The sequence below is a fragment of the Scyliorhinus canicula genome, chromosome 8, assembly GCF_902713615.1.
Source record: "Scyliorhinus canicula chromosome 8, sScyCan1.1, whole genome shotgun sequence".
Taxonomy (NCBI): Eukaryota; Metazoa; Chordata; class Chondrichthyes; order Carcharhiniformes; family Scyliorhinidae; genus Scyliorhinus; species Scyliorhinus canicula.
Window position 1 is genome coordinate 129372870 of NC_052153.1, and position 23534 is coordinate 129396403.

The 23534-nt window shown below is 43.8% G+C and overlaps 1 protein-coding gene across 1 annotated transcript in view; it reads left to right on the forward strand.

The window, feature by feature from the left end:
• The window catches only part of ell2 (elongation factor for RNA polymerase II 2), a 213132-nt gene that overhangs the window by 105159 nt on the left and 84439 nt on the right, over nucleotides 1-23534 (forward strand). The window contains 1 exon segment of the mRNA XM_038805237.1: nucleotides 14713-14972. Within this exon segment, the coding sequence (XP_038661165.1) occupies nucleotides 14713-14972 (260 nt within the window).

The following is a 23534-nucleotide window of genomic DNA, read 5'->3' on the forward strand; positions in this document are numbered from 1 at the left end:
TGAAGTTACTGTGAAAAGTCCCTAGTCACCACATTCTGGCGCCTGTTTGGGGAGGCTGGTGCGGTAATTGAACCGTGCTGCTGGCCTGCCTTGTTCTGCTTTTAAAGCCAGCGATTTTGGCCCTGTGCTAAACCAGCCCCTGTGAAACAGATTTCCAGCATCCACAGTATTTTGCGCTTTTTCTGCTTCTCTGTGCCACTTTGGTTCCAAAAGACCCTTGTGATCACGAGAGAAGCACAGCTGCCACCTCCGAACGGCTGCAACCTCCGGACGAACCCTAACATTGACCCTCTCGGGGCGAACTTGATTTTCTCGAGACCGAGAAAGCTAGCCATGCCAGTTAACCAGGTTTTCGACTTGGGGGGCTTTGAGTCCCTCCAAGCTAATGATTTGATGTCATCTTTAACCAATAAAGCAACTCCATCTCCTATTCCATCCTGGCTATCCTTTTGGAATACTGTGTACTCTTGGACATTTAACTGCCAGTCCTGGTTGTTCTGCAACCATGTTTCCATGATCCCCACCAAATGATACCCATTTGTTTCTATTTGTGCTGTGCATTTAGGGACAAAGTTTTTAAATATGTCCTACTGATTTGTCTTTCCCTTACAGGATTTTTTTGTGCACTACGCTTTTCCCATATTCTGACCTCCTTCGTTAGTTTCTGATAACACTCTCCCGCACCCCCAACTTTCACTCTCTCCGTCACCTTGCATTTTAATTTTTTACATTTTCTTACCCTGTCTGCTTATTTTATTAACCTTTACCCCCTCCTCAACATGCTGCTCTGGTTCCCATTAACCATTGTACTTCTTTGAGTTTTACCCCACCCCCCCACCCTATTTGCTAGTTTAAAGTCCTTGTGACCATCCTATTTATCTTTTCCATAATAACACTGGTTCCAGATCAGGTCAGGTGAAGACTGTCCCAATGGTACAGATCCTTCGTGTCCCAATACTGGTGCCAGTAAGGGAGCGTGTAACTACCAGGCAGAGCAAGGATCTAGGCAGGCAGTGCAGGAATCTCCTGTGGCCATTTCCCCTGCACTTTGGATACTGTTGAGGGGAATGACTCTCAGGGAAAAGCAGCAATAGTTAAATTTGTTGCATCACAGTTGGTTCTGCTGCAGAGGGGTGGAATAAGAATTGCGAGAATGCAATAATCAATAATTATAGCGGATTCAATTGTTAGAGGAATAGATGGGCCTTTCTGTGGCCGCTAGTGAGACTCCAGGGTGGTATGTTGCCCCTCTAGTGCTACGGTCAAGGACGTCTTGACGATGGGGATTGTACAGAACATTCTGAAGGGGGATGGTGAACAGCCAGTGGTCGTGGTACACATTGATACAAATGACAGGTTTTTTTAAAAAAAGAGACGAGGCTCTGAAAGCAGAATATAGGGAGTTAGGAAGAAAGTTGACAAGTTGGACTTCAAAGGTAGTGATCTCAGTGCCACGTGTTAGTCAGAGTAGAAAATAGCAGGATATATAGGATGAATATGTGGCTGAAGAATTATTGTGAGGGCCAGAGTTTCCAGTTCCTGGCATATTGGGACTGGTGCTGGGGGAGATGGGACCTGTACAAACTGGACAGGTTACACCTGGGCAGGACCAGGACTGATGTCCTTGGGCAAGAGTACTTGCTGGAGCTGTTGGGGAGGGTTTAAACTAATATGATGGGGGGAATGTGAACATATGTAAGGATTCAGAGCAGAGGGAATCTAGAACAAGAGGAAAAGACAGCAAGGAGAATAAGAAAAGTGATGGGAAGAGAAATTGAGGGTCTGTATCAGATAATGTCACTGTAAAAGAATAGTAGGGACGGGACAAGGAACATTAAAAGGATTGGCCTGAAGGTTTTGAAATAAAATGGATGAATTAGTTGAAGGAGCATGATTATAGTTCGGATTACGGAGATATGTCTCCAAGATGCCCAAGGATGGGAACTAAACATTGAGGGCTATTCAGTTTTCAGGAAGGACAGACAGAAAGGAAAAGATGGTGGAGTTGCAGGCGGACCAAGGGATTGATTAAGAAAGGGAAAATACAATATGAAAGTATGCTAGCGGGGAACATTAAAAACTGACTGTAAAAGTTTCTATAGGTATGGATAAAAATGAATGTAAGCCTCTTACAGTCAGAAACAGGGGAATTCATAACTGGGAGCAAAGAAATGGCTGAGGATCTAAATTTGTACTTTGCTTCTGTCTTCACAAAGGAAGACAGGGATAATATACCAGAAGATTGGAGAGCAGCTAATATAGGCCTGCTATTCAAAAAACGAGGTAGAGAGAACACTGATCTATAGACCAGTGAGCCTAACATTGGTAGTAGGGAAGTTGCTGGAGTCCATTGTCAAGGATTTCATAGCACTGCATTTGGAAAGCAGTGGTGTAATCAGGCAAAGTCAGCATGGATTTACAAGAGGGAAATCATGCTTGACAAATCCACTAGAATTCTTTGAAGACGTAACTAGTAGAGTTGACCAGGGGGAACCTGTGAATGTGGTTTATTTAGACTTTTAGAAGGCTTTTGGCAAGGTCTCAAATAGCAAGTTGCTATGTAAAGTTGAAGTGCATGCATTTGCAAGTAGTGTCTTGAGATGGATAGAAAGCTGGTTAGAAAACGGGAAGCAAAAGGTTGGAATAAATAGATCTTTTTCCGTTTGGCGAGCAGTGACTAATGGGGTACTGCAGGGATCTGTGCTAGGACCTCAACTTTTCACATTATATATTAATAATTTGGATGAGGGAACTAAATGTATTATCTCCAAAGTTGCAGATGATACAAAGTTGAGTGGGTGGGTGAGCTGTGAGGAGGATGCAGAGATGCTTCAGTGGGATTTGGACAGGCTGAGTTGAGTGGGCATTTGCATGGCAGATGCAATATAATGTGGGTAATAATGTGAGGTTATCTGCTTCAGTAGCAAAGATAGGAAAGGAGATTACTATTTGAAGGGTGTAAATTGAGAGGTGGATTTCAGTGAGACCTTGGTGTCACATGCAGCAGTCGCTAAAAGTAAACGCGCAGGTACAGCAGACAGTAAAGAAGGTAAATGGTATGTTGGCCTATTGCGAGAGGATTTGAGAATAGGAATCCGGATGTTTTACTGCAATTATATAGGGCATTGGTGAGGCCATACCTGGGTCACGATCTACTAACTGTTCACGGTAGCGGGATATTCCCGCCCTACGCCGGCACACTGGTGCGCCGGCACACTGGTGCGCCGGCACACTGGTTACCCGGCGACGAGGGGTGCAGTCACCAGGAAATCCTGTTAATAACGGGGGGGTCGGTAAATTCTACTGGCAGGCCGCCTCCACCGTCGAACAACATGTGGCGAATTGGTCAAAAAACCCCACCCCTGGAGCATTGTGTGCAGTTTTGTTGTCCTTATCTGAGGAAGGATGTTCTTGCCATGGAGGGAGTGCAGCAAGGGTTTGCCAGGCTGATTTCCTGCGATGGTGGGACTAAGTCGGTTAGGACTATGTTCATTGGAGTTCAGAAGAGTGAGAGGGGATCTCGTAGAAACTTATAAAATTCTAACAGGATTAAACAGGGTAGATTCAGAAAGAATGTTCCAGATGGTGGGGAAGTCCAGAACTAGGGCCACCGGAATGTGGCGACTAGGGGCTTTTCACAGTAACTTCATTTGAAGCCTACCTGTGACAAGAAGCGATTTTCATTTTATTTTTTTCATTTCATAGTTTGAGGATAAGAGGAAAGCATTTTGGGACTGAGGTGAGGAGAAATTTCTTCACCTAGAGTGGTGAATCTATGGAATTTACTACCACAAAAAGTAGTTGAGGCCAAAACGTTCTATAATTTCAAGAAGGAATGAGATATAGTTCTTGGGCTAAAGGATAATGGGGGGGAGGTGGGATGAGGGGATTGAGCTTGATCTTCCCTGATCACAATGAATGGCAGAGTAGGCTTGAAGTGCAGAATGGCCTCCTGTTTTCTATGTATGTTTCTATGTAAGTGGTTATGATCTGGAATATGCTGCCTTACAGGGTGGTGAATGTAGATTCGATTGTGATTTTCGAAAGAGAATTTGATTAAAAACTTGAATAGAGAAAATGGGGAAGGCTATGTGGAAAGGTTGTGTAAGTGCCACCAGCTCAATGGCTCTTGCACAGGGCCAACCTGGGCTTGATGTGCCCAGACACCCTGAGCTGTAACCATTTTAAGAACCTATATCTTAAAATATGGTAGGACACTTTAATAGTGCTTGTTTAAAACAATAGTCACCTTCATTTATACGAGAAAATATTAGGAGCTGCATTATCTTATCAGTATTTTTTTTCCCCTCTGCATTAAGGTTCATGTACAGACAAAATAATAATATAATGGTTTGAGATAATTAAATGTCAGTTTCTGGAGGGATCGAGAGATCTGTAAAAATTGGGTAGATAGGAAAATCTGAAAAAGGGATGGGCTTGTCACACTAGCGTCTTGTTCATTAATCAAATGCTTATATTTTTGAATCTTGTTTACTTGTGTGTTTTGGGTACCTCAATAGGATGATCATCGTTAGGAGCGTGTGCTGTTTTGTTTACCTGGTTTAATTGTTCAAGGATCAGAAAAGTGGTCAAAGCAAAATTAAAATAAATTTGCACACAAGATGGATAGAATATAAATTTTCTACCTCCAGAAATTCCTGCTTGTTTCAAAAGGAAATTAGTTGCTGAAAAATAAATATTAAAGGGTTTAGGGAGAAAAGAGGGATAAGTCTAGTTGGACTAGTTATGTAGAGAAAGGCATCAGCACAGACTTACTGTCCCAAATGGTCTGTTTCTACGTTGATCCTTTGATTCTGTGTAATAAACCAAGATCAAATTTCCAATTTCAAATTCCCAGCTGATTAAGACGATAAATAACTGACAGCAATCAGAATGGCCTTGGGTTCAATGTTTGCTGAGTTGGTTGAGTTACCTCTACAATTATGTTGTGGGATCCTAGGAAGCCTTTTAATTATTTGCAAGACATTGTTTTCAGATGCAGCAGCACTTTAATACAATCCAAAATAGAAATGCCATCCTAAGCAATCCTTTTTGTACTAACTTCAAGGTCAAAACATTTTTGAATACACTATTTTTAATGTTTGAAATTGTGCCAGTTTGTACATTGCTTCAACTTTGTATCGTGCCTCAACTGCCAAAAACTGGATGGAACTTTTAATTTCAGTGGGGGTCTAAAATGGGTGGGAGCAGATTGGCTGTCTATTATCCAGCCCATCCAATTTTTCAGTAAATTCAATGTCCATTCAACCTCTCCTGCAAGTAGGCTTTTCAAAGACTTTCTGTTGGTTATTTCCCACTGGACTTTGATGTTCCTCCATTTTTGTACTTTAAATGTATTTTATTACAAACATGTATCCAAACAGGTTACAACAAATAAGCATCCCGAGAAACAGACTTCCCAACAATCAACTATGCAGCCATTTTTGTACTTTTATGACTTCTGTCCCCTGTCACAAGTAATGTTTCTTACAAGCTGTGCAGCAATCCGACCTGAAAGTTCCAAACTAGCCCTGCACAACATGGCCCTTTTAAATTACAACCTGCCAGATTTACAATGAAACACACTGTGCCTAAGCAATGGGGTGGGGGGCTCCTGCGCTGGCTAATCAGACCGGTTACTCTGCATTCTACCTTGTGTTGCCCTATTATGTATTTTCTTTTATTCCCTTTTCTTCCCATGTGCTTAATGATCTGTTGAGCTGCTCACAGAAAAATCCTTTTCACTGTACCTCGGTACACAATAAACAAATCCAATCCAATTCGCTGATAGGCTCTTGTGAGCCTGTCAACGGCCAATACAGAAAAAATCAGACTCTGATTGGTGAGTCTGAAACAGTACGAATGGTTAACTTGCTTGTGTGCACGAGGAACAAAGAGAGATGACTAGGTGAGAAGAGAAAGGCAGAGGCTGCTGAGGTTTTGCTATGTTTGCGACTCCAGCAACAGCGATGCGCTGAAAGCCACCACATGGTTGAGGGGAGCAGCAGGTGAGGTGAGCAGGCGACTCAACTGAGGGCACACCAACAACAGCGAAGTATTGAAATCCACAATTCGATGAGGTCAGCCACCAAGAGGAGCAGACGAGGTGAGCAGGTTTACGACTCAACCAGGGCAGGCCAGCAACAATGAGGTGCGGAAAGCCACTACAAGTGAAGTCAGCCACCGAAGAGAGCAGCAGATGAGGCGAGCAGGCGACTCACCCTGGGCTGAAGGTAGGCCAGCAGCAGCGAGGCATGAGGCATCTAAAGGTGAGGTCAACAGCTCAGTGGGCTAGACAGCTGGTTTGTAATGCTGAACAAGGCCAGCTTCTCGTACTGGCTTACCTGAACAGGTGCCAGAATGTGGCGACTAGGGGCTTTTCACAGTCACTTCATACTTGTGACAATAAAAGATTGTTATTATTATAAACGGAGGATGGCGAGTCATGCAGATTTGCGACTTGATCAGATCAGACCAACAAAGTGTGAGTCGGCAAAACCAAATCACCATGAGATGAAGCCAACCACCAAATAGATGAGGCACACAGGTTTGCAATTTGACCCAGGGCAGGCCAACAACTGAGGTGCCGTGCCCCAAATCAAGTCTTGGCCATGAGTGATGCAGGAGACTAAGACCCAGGTGAGTGTGTGATAGAGATTGAGGGCTGGGGGGAGGATGATGGGATGGGTGGGGGGGGGAAGAGTGAGTGTGCCTGGGGGTAGGAATTTGTGTGTGTGTGAGGGGGTTAGCTAAGATTGTAGACTTGCGGTGAGGGACAGAGTGAGGGTGGATGGGGTCAGGAGGGGTGTAGGTTTTGGTGGGGAGGAGGGGAGAGTGAGTGACTGCAGAAATGCAAGTGAGTGTGAAGCCCACCAACTGTAAACTTGCCTCTGGCTTGTATGCACTAATCCTTTTTTTTATAGAAGTCATGCATTTAAACAAATAGATGTGTATACAAAAAATAACTTGGAGCAAATGTTGGATTTAAGTATCCATTTTTCCTTGTCATTGACTTGTAAATTACATGATACAGCGTGATGAAGATTTTTGTTGTTGTATCACTGTGCTGCAGGATTGCAATGAAGACTTTGTCGTAGGCTGATAATACAGGTGTCATAACACTTGTGCAGTCCATATTTGTTATCTAAGGACTTTGCACCTATCGAAACATTCCACTGTATCTAATCTCCATCTCTGTTTCATGAGATGGACTGCAAGAAAAGTTTTGCTATTTCTGTAAGATTTGGAACAGTCTCTGCAAATGACAACTCTCTAAAGATTTCCACACATGAATCATTTATGCTATTGGATTCTCCTACGTTTCCCAGGGAACAAATGCCGCAAGGGAATTTGGCCGTGCGTACGTGTACTTCCAAGTGACCCATGTAGGCATAAGAGATCCAACTATGAAACAGCATCTCCTTTCAGTTACTGTGCTTGAAATATCTGACCATAAATGCCTAACCCCCTAATCCCCTTATTAATAAAGAACCTATCTATCTTTGTCTTAAAGACACTCGGTGATTTGGTCTCCACAGTCTTCTGCGGCAAAGAGTTGACCTATTTTCAGTCCAATATGGTGGATCTAGTTGATTGCACTGACTTTGTTTCATCCCTCCATGCAGCTCACATTTGATGTTGCCCCTCCCAATCCAAAATCCAATAGCGGCTGGTTTAGCACAGTGGGCTAAACAGCTGGCTTGTAATGCAGCACAATGCCAGCATTGCGGGTTCAATTCCCGTACCAGCCTCCCCGAACAGGCACCGGAATGTGGCGACTGGGGGCTTTTCACAGTAACTTCATTCAAGCCTACTTGTGACAAGTGATTTTTATTGTTAATTAAATCCTTGCCTAACTTTCCTGCAACTCCCATTTTTGAATCTGTTCAATCATGGAATTGCGTAGAATGTGCAACACGAGACAGGTAGAATGTGCAGCACGAGACAGACCATTCAGTCTACTTGGTGTGTGCCAACATTTATACTTTCCACCAGCCTTCTCCCATCTTTTGTTCACTGACCTAATCAGCATGTGCTTCTATTTCTTTCTTCCTGTGGCGAATAGGGGCTTTTCACAGTAACTTCATTGCAGTGTTAATGTAAGCCCACTTGTGACAATAAAGATTATTATTATGTCGTTTCCCCTCCGGTATCCATCCTAGTCACCTCCACTGAAGGATGTGAATGTTCTTGAGAGGTTGCATGGAAGCTTTAACAGAATGGTTCCAGGGATGAGGGATTTTAGCTACATGCTTGATTTGGAAAAGCTGGAGTTCTCCATTGAGGAGCAATCTGATAGAGGCTACAGAATTATAAAAGGCTTAGACAAGGGAGGCAAAGAAAAGTTGCTCCTATTAGCTGATGTTACAAGGACGAGGGGCACCGATTTAATGTTTTAGGCAAAAGGTACAGGAAGATGTGAGGAAGGACTTTTTTCTGAGTGAATTGTTGGTAATGACCTGGAACTTGCTGCCTACAAAGGTGGCAGAAGTGGAGACTATCCATGATTTTTGAAGGAAATAAACTTGCAGGCCTATGGGGATTGAACAGGGGAATGGGACTTGCTCTACAGTGAGTTAGCATAAATGCAATGAACTGAATTGGCTCCTATCATAGAATTACAGAATAATACAGCACCGAAGAGGCCCATCGGGTCTGCACAGACGCATGAAAAACACCTGATCTGCCTACCTAATCCTATTTGCCAGCACTTGGCCCATAGCCTTGAATGTTATGACGTACCAAGTGTTCATCCAGGTACTTTTTAAAGGATGTGAGACAATCTGCTTCAACCAACTTCCCAGGCAGTGCTTTCAGACCATCACCACCCTCTGGGTAAAAAAGCTTTTCCTCAAATCCCCCTTAAACCTCCTGCCCCTCACCTTGAACTTGCGTCCCTTCATAACTGATTCTTCAACTAAGGGGAACAGCTCCCTGTCCAAGCCCCTCAATCTTGTACACCTTGATCAGATCGCCCCTCGGAGACTTCTCTGCTGTAGCGAAAATAACCCAAGCCTATCCAAACTTTCTTCATAACTTTATTGTTCCATCCTAGGCAACATCCTGGTGAATCGCCTCTGCAACCCCTCCAGTGCCGTCACATCCTTCCTATAATGAGGCGACCAGAATTGCACATAGTACTCCAGTTGTGGCCTAATCAAAGTTCTGTACAACTCCAACATAACCTCCCTGCTTTTGTAATCTATGCCTCGATTGATAAAGGCAAGTGTCCCATATGCCTTTTTCACCAACCTAATAACCTGCCCGTCTGCCTTCAGAGATCAATGGACAAACTTTCCAAGGTCCCTTTGTTCCTCAGAACTTCCCAGTGTCATGCCATTCATTGAATACCTCCTTATCACATTACTCCTTCCAAAGTGCATTACATCACACTTTTCAGGGTTAAATTGCATCTGCCCATTTGACCAAGCTATCTATACCTTCCTGTAATCCAAGACACACAACCTCACTTTTAACCACCCAGCCAATCTTTGTGTCATCCGCAAGCTCACTGATTCTAGCTTTATGTAATTGATTGTAGTAGCAAAGTTCCACATTTTAACCACTCTGGTTAAAGCTTTTACACCTGTGGAATTTGTTAGTGACAATATTTATTACCCCAAATTTTTAATAATCGCTTATTGTCAGGAGTAGGCTTCAATTAAGTTACTGTGAAAAGCCCCTAGTCGCCACATTCCGGCGTCCACTATGCTAAACCAGCCCCTCTCTCTCTCTCTCTCTCTCTCTCTCTCCTCTCTCTCTCTCTCTCTCTCTCTCTCTCTCTCTCTCTCTCCAAATGAAAACATTTTTTCTACTCTATTAAGCTGTTTATAATTTTAAAGACTTCAACCAGGTTACTTTCTATTCCATATGAACATGCAAATTAGGAGCAGGAGTATGCTATTTGACCCCTCGAGCCTGCTGCTCTATTTGGTAAACTTCTGGATGATTTGATTGTGACCTTAACTCCATTGCTCCTTTGACTCCCTTGTTCATCAAGAATCAATATAACTCTGCCTTAAAAATGTTCAATGACCCTGTCTCTGCCTCTTTCCAAGTGAAAAGAGCTCTGTTCCAGTATAAATTTTGTAAATCCTTTTTGCAATTTGTCTCATCCCTCTGAATCTATTTTTATAATATGGCGACCAGAAATGTGCGCAGTTCCCAAGTGTGGATTCCATCCCTGCCCCAATCAAAGTCACAACTAGCATTCCAGGACTAATCATAATGCACTATTTCACCTTGCCCTTTTCAACTACTTTGCATCCTTTTGACATACCATTCTCCTCCCGCACTTCTCCATTCCAGCTGAATGGAACTGGTCTCACTTTGGTTCCATTCTTGTGCATTCAATTGTAGCCAGCTCATCTACAGTAATGGTTTTGTCCTCCTTCTGCACAGTTGCCTGTGTAGTCCTCTGAGGATCAATTCTTAGCCGCCTCCTAATCCTGTTCAGAATTCTGACCTCATGTCCTTGTGGGATGTGGCATTGGGTTTCATATGTATACTACAGCATCCAACTCTACCTCTGCTTTTCAGTCTACTTGTTAGACAAACAATGATTTGATTGGAGGAAATTGCAGTTAATCAGAAGTTTGAAACCATTATTTTTGTAACCCTCACCACTAATTACCCTCCCTGGCCACTGCCACATGCTGAAGCCGATTGTTCATAACCTCAGTTTCCAACTTGATATGAAGCTGAGCTTACGACTTTTTTTAAATTTAGGGTACCCAATTATTTTTTTTTTAATTTCAATGAAGGAGCAATTTAGCGTGGCCAATCCACCTAACCTGTACATCTTTTGAGTTGTGGGGATGAAACCCACGCAGACACATGGAGAATGTGCAAACTCCACATGGACAGTGACCCAGCGCAGGATTCAAACCAGGGTTCTCAGCACCATAGTCCCAATGCTAACCACTGTGCCACATGCCGCCCGCCGACTTCTTAAACTACCCTTCACAACGGTTGGTTACTTCCAACTTTGTAATATGGTCTGTTTCTCACCTCCATCCTCATCTGAAACTGTCATATATACCTCCATATAGGTATTTCAATGTCCTCTTGGGTAGCTTCCTATTCTCCATAAACTTTAGCTGACTTAAAATTCTGGTGTCCATATTCTAACCCACACAAAGTTGCACTAGCCCATCACCCTGACTTACATTGACTCCTAGTGCTGCAATACTCCCAGTTTACCATTCATATCCTAATTTTCAAATTAATCATCTTTTACGAGATTTACTTGATTTGATGTGATTTATTGTCACGTGTACCAAAGTACAGTGAAAAGTACATTGACAAATGGTTCATCGACAAACAGTGATTGGTTACAGTGTGGAACAAGGGGCCAAACAAACCAAAAACATGAGCAAGAGCAGCATACAGGGAACAGATCAATCCGACGGAGAGTCGTTGGGGAGTCTAGTAGCTGAGGGGAAGAAGCTGTTCCAGTGTCTGGATGTGCGGGTCTTCAGACTTCTGTATCTTCTGCTTGATGGGAGGGTCTGGAAGAAGGCAATGCCTTCGTGGGAGGGGGCTCTGATAATGCTGTCTGCCTTCCTGATGCAGTGGGAGGTGTAGACAGAATCAATGTGCGGGTGGCAAGCTTGTATGATTCATTGGGCTGAGTTCACCACACTCTGCAGTTTCTTGCGATCTTGGGCCGAGCAGTTGCCATACCAAGATGTGATGCAGCCGGATAGGATGCCCTCAATAGCACATCTGCAGAAGTATGTGAGAGTCGATGCAGACATGCCAAATTTCTTTAGCTTCCATAGGAAGTAGAGATGTTGTTGGGCTTTCTTGGCTGTTGCATTAACGTGAGTAGACCAGGACAAACTGTTCGTGATGGTGACCCGCAGGAACTTAAAGCTATTGACCATCTCCACTCAGAGCCATTGATGCAGATGTGGGTATGTGTCGTGCTACGCTTCCTGAAGTCAGTTCCTTGGTCTTTACGACATTTAGAGAGAGGTTGTTTTCGGTACACCAAGCGACCAAGCGATTTATCTCCCTTCTGTAGTCTGATTCGTCGTTGTTTGAGATATGAACCACCACAGTTGTATCATCCACAAACTTATAGATTGAGTTAGAGTTAAACCTTGCCACACAGTTGTGTGTGTATGGGGAGTACAGTAGAGGACTGAGCACACATCCTTGCGGGGTCCTGGTGTTGAGGACTATTGTGGAGGAGGTGTTATTACCTATCCTGACAGGTTGTGGTCTGTTGGTGAGGAAGTCAAGGATCCAGCTGTACAGGAAGGGGTCAAGTCCAAGATTGCAGCGTTTGGTTATAAATCTTGTTGGGATAATGGTGTTGAACCATAGAATTTACAGTGCAGAAGGAGGCCATTCGGCCCATCGAGTCTGCACCGGCTCCTGGAAAGAGCACCCTACCCAAGGTTAACACCTCCACCCTATCCCAGTAACCCCACCCAACATTAAGGGCAATTTTGGACACTAAGGGCAATTCATCATGGCCAATCCACCTAACCTGCACATCTTTGGACTGTGGGAGGAAACTGGAGCACCCGGAGGAAACCCATGCACACACGGGGAGGATGTGCAGACTCCACACAGACAGTGACCCAAGCCGGAATCGAACCTGGGACCCTGGAGCTGTGAAGCGATTGTGCTATCCACAATGCTACCGTGAAGGCGGAGCTGTAGTCTATGAACAGCAGTCTCATGTAGGTGTCCTTTTTGTGATGTTTGAGTGTGATTATAGAGCCAGGGCGATGGCATCTGCTGTGGACCAGTTGCGGTGATAGACGAACTGCAATGGATTGAGAACGCCTGGGAGGCTGGCAGTGATCCGTCTCGTGACTAGCCGCTCAAAGCATTTCATGATAACAGACGTCAGGGCCACCGGTGGGTAGTCGCTGAGGCAGGCTACCTTGTTCTTCTTTGGTACTGGTATTATGGTGGTCTTCTTGAAGGAGGTGGGGACCTCGGAGCTGAGGAATGAGGTGGTGAAGATATTTGCGAATACACTCACTGGCTGGTTTGTGCAGGCTCTTGAGTGCTCGCCTTGGGACTCCGTTGGGGCCTGTCGCATTTCGCAGATTCACGTTCAAGAAGGCACCTCTTTCCTCTGAGGCTGTAATAGTGGGTATGGGTGTGTCCAGGGCTGTTGGGGTGGGTGGCACTGATGCATTGGCTGACTGCTCAAAGCGGGCATAGAACTTGTTCACTTCATCAGGGAGGGATGCTTGAGCCCCAGACATTCCGCCTGGCCTTGCTTTGTAGCCTGTGATCTCATGTAAGCCCTGCCATAGTCGCCGTGGGTTAGTGTTGTTGGCCTGGGACTCTAGTTTGATGTGGTATTGTCTTTTGGCATGCCTGATGGCTTTCCGTACGTCGTAGCTGGATTTGTTATAAAGTCAGGGTCGTCAGACTTGAAGGCCGACGTCCGGAACTTCAGCGGGGAGTGAGTGAAGCCTTCGGTTGAGCCAGGGTTTCTGATTGGGGCACACCCGTATTGTCTCCTTTGGTGCACAGTCCTCGACACACTTACTGATTAAGTCTGTGACTGTGTTTGCGTACTTGTCCAGGTTAGCTTCGACTTTCAACCCAAATAAGAACAACCAGAACAACCACCTTTCTTGCTGCAAGGTCTCCAATTCTATCAAAGTAATATTGTTGCCCACATTTCCCTACTTAGTATTGTGAACAGTTATCCAGCTTTTCTGTCAGTGCAGTTTTCAAAAGCCTTGTATGAGTTGCTACCTGTCTGATTTTTCACTGCCTAGCAAAGTGATTTTCAGGATAAACTTTTCCTATGTCATTGCAAAATTCACCATACTTTTAAAACTAGGTTTATGCACAGTTCTGTTAGTGACATGACCAATCTGGGAGTATTACCTCTTGTATTCATGATCATTTTCAGAATTTTGCATTTAACATCACATAACATAGAAAGATGCTATGGGTTCTTATAAGCATTCAGTTAGCACTTAAGATTGTAACAATTTATATAATAGACTCTCGTACCTCTGCTTTACTCAATGGTAATAAGCTTTAATTAGTGTCACAGGTAGGCTTACATTAACACTGCAATGAAGTTGCTGTGACAATCTCCTAGTCGTCACATTCCGGCACCTGTTCGGGTACACAGAGATAGAATTCAGAATGTCAAATTCACCTAACAAGCACGGCTTTCGGGACTTGTGGGAGGAAACCGGAGCACCCGGAGGAAATTCACTCAGACACGGGGAGAACGGGCAGACTCCGGACCGACAGTGACCCAAGCCGGGAATCGAACCTGGGACCCAGGTGCTGTGAAACAACAGTGCTAACCATTGTGCTACAGTGCCGAGATTATGGGCTGGATTCTTCTGCTGCGCCCGCAGCACGATCGCACAGGCGAGACGCGGACCATGTAGGAGCGGGAATTTCTGGTCGCCGGGCAGACACGGCCGAAGAATTCCACCTTATATTTACGATTAATTTCACTTAATTGCAAACTCTAACTGAGGGTGCATGGTTTGGAAGAGGAAAGGAGAACTGAAAGTAGTGTTTGCAGATTATTATAAAATGGATGTGCTTTCCATGTTTGTCCACTGTTAACAATGCAAAACTATTTGTAAAGTCCACACTGTTTTATTGGGACACAAAATGAATATTTTTTAGTTTAGCGTACATGCATAATTAAATTTTTCTCTTAATTTGGTTTTCATTTACAAGTTGTTTTTGCACCATTTCTAGGTAAGAGAGTGCAGATTCGTAAACCAGCACCGGGCATCCCAGATGCTGTACCTGAAAGGAAAAGGTCAACTCCCATTAATCCTGCAAGTACAATAAGGAAGTGCAATATAAACAACAGTGTTTCCCAACGATCTTATAGGGATAGGGTAATCCACTTATTGGTTCTAAAACCCTTCAAGAAACCAGAGCTTCTGGCCCGATTACAGAAAGACGGTGTTAATCAGAAAGACAAGAACTCTCTCGGACCAATTCTACAACAGGTCAGTAGTAGCAGACATGGTTTTCATTCATTACACTTCAATCTAATTCTTGGCGGGAGGGATAACTGAAGTTTACCCTTTGACAAAACCATTCTCTTGCCCCACCTATTGTTTTCAATCATCATCTTGTGCTTTGGGCACTAATTTTAGAAATTTTAAATTTGTTTGAAAAAATTCTAGCAACCAAAACTGACTCAATAAAGAATGGTTCCATATACAAATGTAATTAAATCTTCCTGTCCAAACTTATTTCTGCCTTTAATCCATTCATCTTTGCGGGGGAGGGGGGAAACACGATGGTGGTAATGTCACGACTAGTAATTCGACCCAGGCTAATGATTTGATGGGCTCTGATTCAGATCCCATCATGGCAGCTGTTAACTTCATGGTCACCATGACCAGATTTATTATCATCAATTGATATTCACTAATGTCCTTTCAAGAAGGAAATCTGCCATCTTTACCTGGTCTGGGCTACATGTGATTCCAGACCCAAAACTTTGTGATTAACCGCTCCCTGATATGACCCAGCAAGCTATTCGATTTAAGAATACATAAGCTGGCCAATAAATGCTGGTCTTACAGCAACATCCACATCCCGTGAAATAAATTTTTAAAACTTGGTAATTGTGGAAATTCTAATTTAAAGTTTAAAGTCTAATTAAACCAGCCATTCAAATTAAAACTTAATGTTCTTGATCAGGAGGTAATTGTAAATCATCGGTTGCTATTAAACTTCAACCTTTTTAATTTTGCTTTATGAATGTTTTAATGCTTTAATATTGCAGGTTGTAAGATCACATGCATTTATTAATGTACTATGGACTATAAATTTTGGTTGTATGAATGTTGTCAGCATGGTAAGAAGAGGTCTTGTGTGTCTTTCATATAACAATGGACCAGAACTTCCTGGAACAATGTGATCTGTGACTTGTGTTGTAAATTCCTTTGTTTTGTGTCTGAGCCTTCACGTTAAGGCTTTTCAATTTCCTGGAAAAGTAACTTGGAATAGATCACATAGGACCATGTAATGTCTGTATTGTACCTCAAACGTACCTGCCTTTGGTCTGTATACCTTGATGCACTTTCCCAACAAAGAATCCATCAATCTCAACATTGAAAATTTATATTGACCCAGTATCCACAGCCAGTTAAGAGGGAGTTGCAAATTGTCACAAAGTTCTGAGTGGAAACAATGGTTCTTGATTCCACTTATTTATGGTCTAGTTCCAATAAGATTATTCCCTTTTGTACTGAATTTCTCCATTCCGGATAATATAGTTAATATAGTGAAATCAAATCTTTCACCCATTTTAAATTTCTTGATTACAATAGATCATGAGATATGAAAGAGACTTATGGAATATGTCATAATATAGTTCGTTAAGCAATGTTTACTTTAGCTACTTTTTTATTTACATTCTGTTTTTATATTCCTGATGTAGAGGAGCTGGACTGGAGTGAACACAGTAAGAAGTCTCACAACACCAGGTTAAAGTCCAACAGGTTTATTTGAAATCACTAGCTTTCGGAGCGCAGCTCCTTCACCTGATGAGGGGGCAGCACTTGAAAGCTTGTGATTTCAAATCATTGGTGTTGAGTCTTTATATTCCTGGTTAGTTTACTCTCGGTCTACTTTTTCCCTTTATTTACCCTTTCGGGTCTCTGTCTGTGTGGAGTTTGCACTTTCTCTCTGTGTCTGTGGGTTTCCTCCGGGTGCTCCGGTTTCCTCCCACAGTCCAAAGATGTGCAGATTAGGTGGATTGGTCATGCTAAATCGCCCCTCAGTGTCCAAAATGTTAGGTGGTGTTAACTGATAGGGTGGAGGCATGGGCTTAAGTAGGGTGCTCTTTCGAAGGGCCAGGACGGACTCGATGGACCAAATGGCCTTCTGCTTTATAGCCTTCTGCATTATAAATTCTATGATTCTATTCCTGTGATGCAACCACAATGTCGCAGTAAATCCTTTTCTTCATGCTAAGTAAATAGAATTCTAAATTTCAAATGTTGTCATTATGTTAAATGTGGTTACTTGCAGAAAATTATTTGATTTATGGGCCCACTCAGCCACTGTATTTGGGAACATTTTAAGTTGCAGAATTTAAAGTTAGTTTGCATTCATGATCTAAAGGGAGAAGGCAGAGGGCCCTATAAATGTAACAGTACATTAGGCTTCCTGATAGGGTGGGTACAATTCAACATGAAGCATTGGCACCACGACGACAGGACCCAGTATTAGTACGGAAAGCTGGAGAATAACAGTTGGCATCTTTACCTGCACATCATGAGGCTCTAGATAAATCAGAGGCACGTGGCCATTGAGGGAGGGTCAAACTCTGTCTGTAAATCGACACAAAGGTCATATGGCGTCCTGCAGGAGGGATGTGAAGAAGTGCAGAAGGACAGCTAAACTGGACTCTGGAGCTCCTTCCTGGTTGCATACTCACTTGGTGCCACTGCAGATCAATTGCACAGGACTTTGAACCCATTGCCCAGGATGCAACTGCAAGACAGACTTCTAATTCATTCTGTGTGAGTTGCCATGACTTCTACATCCTCAGTCACTCCCAGATGCCTGGGATCCTCAATGGGCTAGAACGTCTGCAGGGATGGCTACTGGGGATAAGGACTACCCACTTAAACATTGGTTCAACTCTAGTGCATCGCCCTCAGACTCCAGCTAAGGAAAGGTGAAATGCTGCTCATGCAACCACGTGCTCCCTCATTGAGCAGGCTATAGGACTTCTGAAGGTACAATTCAGATGCCTGGACTGCCCAGATGCCTCTTCTCAGTATGCACTGGAGAGGGTTTGCTGCATAATCATGGTATGGTGTGCACTTCAACTTCTGGCTATACAGAGCGGTGAGGCCCTGCTGAGGGTGAACTGGAGGAGGTGGAGCCCTTCTCTATGGATGAGGCGCAGGAAGTCCGGAGGGATGTTGAGAGACAACATGAGCATATTGATGCAAAGGAGAAGAGGACTGCCCATGATACCCTAACAGCTGCAAAGTTCCAAGAGGAGTAATACTACATCCGACCATCAGGAGATAGCTCCTCTAGCCCTCCAAGCCATTTGGTGACTTCTGAGGAAATAACCAAACCATTGTTGAGAGGTTGGGTCTTGCATTCATATTAGGGCCTGAACAGCTCATGCCTCATTAGGGCCAGATCTGCTGTGGTCATTGGTGTTCTGCTAATAGGCTCACTATGTCAACTGAGCAAGGAAGAACAATACGGTGAATCAAGGCTGGGCGGTCCCTGTGCCGTGTGAGGATGCAAACACCGTCACAAAGGAAATGCAGACCAACGTAGGGCTCTCGCACTAACGTGCATGTCTTGGTTTGGGACACTTGCTGTTGGAAACCCCAGCTGCTCAAGTGTCCAAGGACAGAGGGTCTAGCACGAAGGAGAAACTGAAGGAAATCTTTATTAATCAGGAAATTGTATTGGGGAAATTGATCGGATTAAAACCCGAGAGGTCCCCAGGGCCTGATGCTCTGCATCCTAGAGTACTTAAGGGAGTGGCCCTAGAAATTGGTGATCATTTTGCAGCATTCCATAGAGTTCCAATGGGTTGGTGGGTAGCTAATGTAACCCTACTTTTTTTTAAATGGAGTGAGAGAGAAAACAGAATTTTAGACCGGTTAACTTGACATTGGTGCTGGGGAAAATATTATTTATATATTATTGTATCAAATAACTGAGCATTTCGCAAGCGGGGACAGGATCGGTACAAGTCAGCATGGATTCACTAAAGGGAAATCATGTTTGACAAATCTTCTGGACTTTTTTGAGTGACCAGTAGAGTGGACAAGAGTGAACCAATGAATGTTGTGTATCTGGATTTTCAAAAGGCTTTTGACAAGGTTCCACACAAGATATTAATGAGCAAAATTACAGCTCATGGTATTGAGGGTAATGTATTGATGTGGCAAGAGAACTGGTTGGCAGACAAGAACCAGAGAGTGGGAATAAACGGGTTCTTTTCAGAGTGGCCGGCAGTGCCTAGTGGAGAACTGTAGGGTTCAAATGCTGGGACCCCAGCTGTTCACAATATACATTTGGACGAAGGGATTGAATGCAATATCTCCACATTTACAGAAGGCACTAAGCTGATGGCAGTGTGTACGGTGAGGAGGATGCAAAGAGACTGCAGGGTGACTTGGACACGCTGGCTGAGTGGACAAATACTTGGCAAATGCAATATAATGAGGGTAATTGTGAGGTTATCCACTTTGGCAAAAAATATTATCTGAATAGTGGCAATTTAAGAAAAGGGGAAGTGAAATGAGACCTGGGTGTCATGATGCAACAGTCACTGAAGGTTAGCATGCAGGTACAGCAGGCGGTGAGCAAAGCTAATGGCATGGTGACTTCATAGCGAGAGGATTCGGGTATAGGATTAGGGATGTCTTGCTGCAGTTATACAGGGCCTTGGTGAGGTCACACCTTGAGTATTGTTTGCAGTTTTGGTCTCCTCGTTTGAGGAAGGATATTCTTGCTACTGAGGGTGTCCAGTGAAGGTTCACCAGACTAATTCCCGGGATGGCAGGACTGACATATGAAGAAAGACTGGATCGACTGGGCTTGAACTCACTGGAGTTTAGAAGAGTGAGAGGGGATCTTGTTGGATCATATAAAATCCTGATGGGACTGAATGCGACTGGGCAGGCCCGATGTGGGCAGAATGTGCCTGATGTTGGGGATGTCCAGAACTAGGGGTCACAGCCTAAGAATAAGGGGTAAGCCATTCAGGACTGAGATGAGGAAGAATCTCTTCTGAGTTGTGAACTTGTGGATTCTCTACCATAGAGAGCTGTTGGGGCCAGTTTGGTGCATATATTCAAGAGGGAGCTGGACCTGGCATGACTCCTGCAGAACATGGGGTACCTGGAGGACAGTCAAGGTGTCTCGTCCTAATGTGGCCTGTATTCTGCTGGTGCCGACAGTAGTGTGAGAGTGTGGAGTACATGGCTGAGCACAAGTCTGGCAGGACCTGCTGGATCAAGATTTCCATGGTGGTTGTCAACCTTCCCACAGTGGCCTCCTCGTGGTGCTTGATGTATGAGCCACAACATCAGACTGAATGTGGACGGACTCCTCCATCGTGTGCTCTATTCTGCTGAGAGACTCTCTAGTTCTGCCTGATGTTCTAATGCCTGTCTTTGCATGTAAGCAAGTGAGCTGACAGTCGCTACCAGAGGCCTGCCATCTAACTTAGACTGAGCGGGCGGCTCATCTCCGGCAGCCCTGAGTGACAGATACCTGGGCTGCCCCTGCCTCCTGACTGCTGCAGAGACATGTCTGTGAGATATTCTCCAGAAAGTAAAAGGTTCTTGTTTTGTGTGAAAAGTTTACACCAGAGTCCTGTGAATTGAACTGTGAAAGTTACATTTGGATCTGAAATGTTAACTCTGTTTCTTTCCACAGTTGATGCCAGACCTGCTGAGTTTATCCAGCATATCTGTTTTTAATTAGGAAGGCTAACAGAATGTTGGCTCTATTGTAAGAAGAATTGAGAACAGGCATTGTAAATTCTTGTTTATATTGTATAGAACCTTGGTTAGACTGCGTTTGGAGTACTGCATGCAGTTTTGGTCCCCTTATCTTAGGAAAGATATTATTGGCAGAGAGGAAGTGCAACAAAGGTGTGCCAGACTTGTTCCTGGAATAACAGGACACTCCGATGAAAAGAGATTGAGAAAACTGGGCCTGTATTCTCTACAGTATCGAAGAATGATAGGCGATCTCATTGAAATCTACAGAATGCTTAAAAGGGGTAGATAGGGTAGATGCAGGTAAGATGTTTCTCTTGTTTGGGGAATCTAGAACCATGGGACACTATTTCAAAATGGGGTGTAAGCCACTTCGGACCGAGATGGGGAGAAACATTTTTACTCAGGGTTGTGAATCTTTGGAATTGGCTCAGTCATTGAGTATCTCAAGCAGAGATTGACAGATTTCTAAATACCAATGATATAAAGGGATATGATGTGGAGATGAAATGAAATGAAAATCGCTTATTGTCACAAGGAAGCTTCAAATGAAGTTACTGTGAAAAGCCCCTAGTCGCCACATTCCGGTGCCTGTTCGGGGAGGCTGGTACGGGAATTGAACCGTGCTGCTGGCTTGCCTTGGTCTGCTTTCAAAGCCAGCGATTTATCTGTTGGACTTTAATCTGGTGTTGTAAGACTTCTTACTATAAAGGGATATGGGGATTGTGTGGAGAGGGTGGGGCACAAAGGCATTAAAATGGATGTTTAGCCATGATCATATTAAATGGCAGAGCAAGCTCCATGGGCTGAATCACATCGTAGAATCTACAGTGCAGAAGGAGGCCATTTTTGGACTGTAGGAGGAAACTGAAGCACCCAGAGGAAACCCACCCAGACATGGGGAGAAAACGCAAACACCACACAATAACCCGAGGCTGGAATTGAACCTGGGACCCTGTAGCTGTGAGGCAGCAGTGCTAACCACTGTGCCATCGTGTTGCCCTAATCACTACCTTGTGTTGCTCTGTTCAGTGGTGGAGTTGCAGCCAGAATTGAACTAAAGAGAATTTGGGCCACTGCAAGGACTGATGCAAAACATAATTTGCTGCTTTCAGGGGTTGTGTTCCTGATTCTTCTTCACTTAGTTATGATCCCAGCTGATAATACTGGACAAGTCAGGTCCCAGAGTGAAATTCCCATGAGTCTGCTGGTGAATTTATAATACAAAACAAATATGCATTATTAGGGACTTTTCACAGTAACTTCATTGACGTTTACTTGTGACAAACTATTATTATTATGTATTAAAGACGAAATTAACTGTTACACAAGACATACGTTGGAAAGAGCTCGATGCAAACACAAGGAGACGCTTCAAATTTGCGCAATTCCTTTACCTCAGCAATACCATTGCAGTATGTTTTGCCTTAGTTTTTGCCTTTTGTTATCTTTAACCACCTTGCTTAGCCACGGATGCATTCCCCCGTCCTATAATCTATCCTATTTTCTAGAATATATTTAGGTTGGAAGGAATTGAGTATCTCCTTGCATGTCTGCCACTGTTCATCAACTGTCCAGCTTTTAGTCTTTTTGCCTTGTCCACGAGGGCCAAATCTGTCCTCTTGCCTATGGTTTAACACCAGGACGCTAGTGTGTGACTCCCTCATGCAATGATCGCTTTGCCTAAAGGACCTTTACTACAAGATCATTAATTAATCCTACCTCATTACACACAACCTGCTCCCTGGTTGGTTTGACAACATATTGTTCCAAGAAACAATCTCTAATACACTCTATGAACTCTCCCTCGAGGCTACCCTTGCCAATTTGATTAATCTTGTCCATAAGCATATTTAAATCACCCATGGTTATTGCCGTATCTTCCTACTAGCCTCCAGTATGTCCTGGTTTATACTGTGTCCGGCTGAGGAACTACTATTAGGGGACCTATAAATTACTCCTACCAGGAACTTATTTCTTTTGCTATTTCTTCTTTTTACCCAGACTGATTCCACGTCTTGATCTCCAGTGTCAATATTATTTCTCATTACAGCACTGATCCCTTCCTTTTACTAACTAGGATAAACCACTTTCTCTGTCCAACCTTCCGAAACACTGAGCACCCTCCCAGACCTGGCCTCCTTGTAATCATGACTCCGTAATCGGAGACCCTATGTCTCTATTTACGCTGTTAGCTCATTACTTTTAATCCAAATTCTGTGCAGGTTCTGAGACAAAACCTTTGTTTGTCCTATTATTATTTTGCACTACTCTTGTAAGATTCCCTGGTGTAATATGACATTCATACGTTCTGTCCTTCTCTTTCATGATCTGGTAACAGTTAGCTGCATCATTAACCTGTACTCCTACCTTCTCCTTACACGTCACTTTTAAAAATTTCCATGAAAATGAAAAATGAACTGAACATGAAATGAACATGCAACTGAACCCTCCCCCCACTATTTAGTTTAAAGCCCTATCTACAGCCCTAGTTATTCGATTTGCCAGGGCTTTGGTCCCATTGATTCAAGTGGAGCTTGTTCCCACGAAACAGCTCCCTCTTTCCCCAGGTCTGGTTCCAATGTCCCATGAACATACACACCAATCTTGAGCCATGCATTTACCGCTTTAATTTTATTGACCCTATGCCAATTAGCTCTTTGCCCCGGTAGTAATCCGGAGATTATTACTTTTGTTGTTCTACCTAGCTGCTTGCATTCCCTCCGCAGAACCTCTTTCTAATTTTACCTATATTGTTAGTACCTACATGGGCCATGACAGCTGGATCTTTCCCTTCTCTCACTTCTGCAGCCCAGGTAGGATATCCTGAACCTTGGCGCCAGGTAGGCAACATGGCCTTCTGGAGACTCCATCCTGGCGACAGAGAACAGTGTCTATTCCCTGACTATACTATATCCAACAACAACTACATTTCTCTTTCCCCACCCCCACTTGAATGCCTCACTGTACCACAGTGCTATCGTCAGTTTGCTCATCCTCCCCACAGTCCCTGCTCTTGTTCACACAGTGAACCTGCAAAACCTGTTGGACAAGGGCAGGAACTAA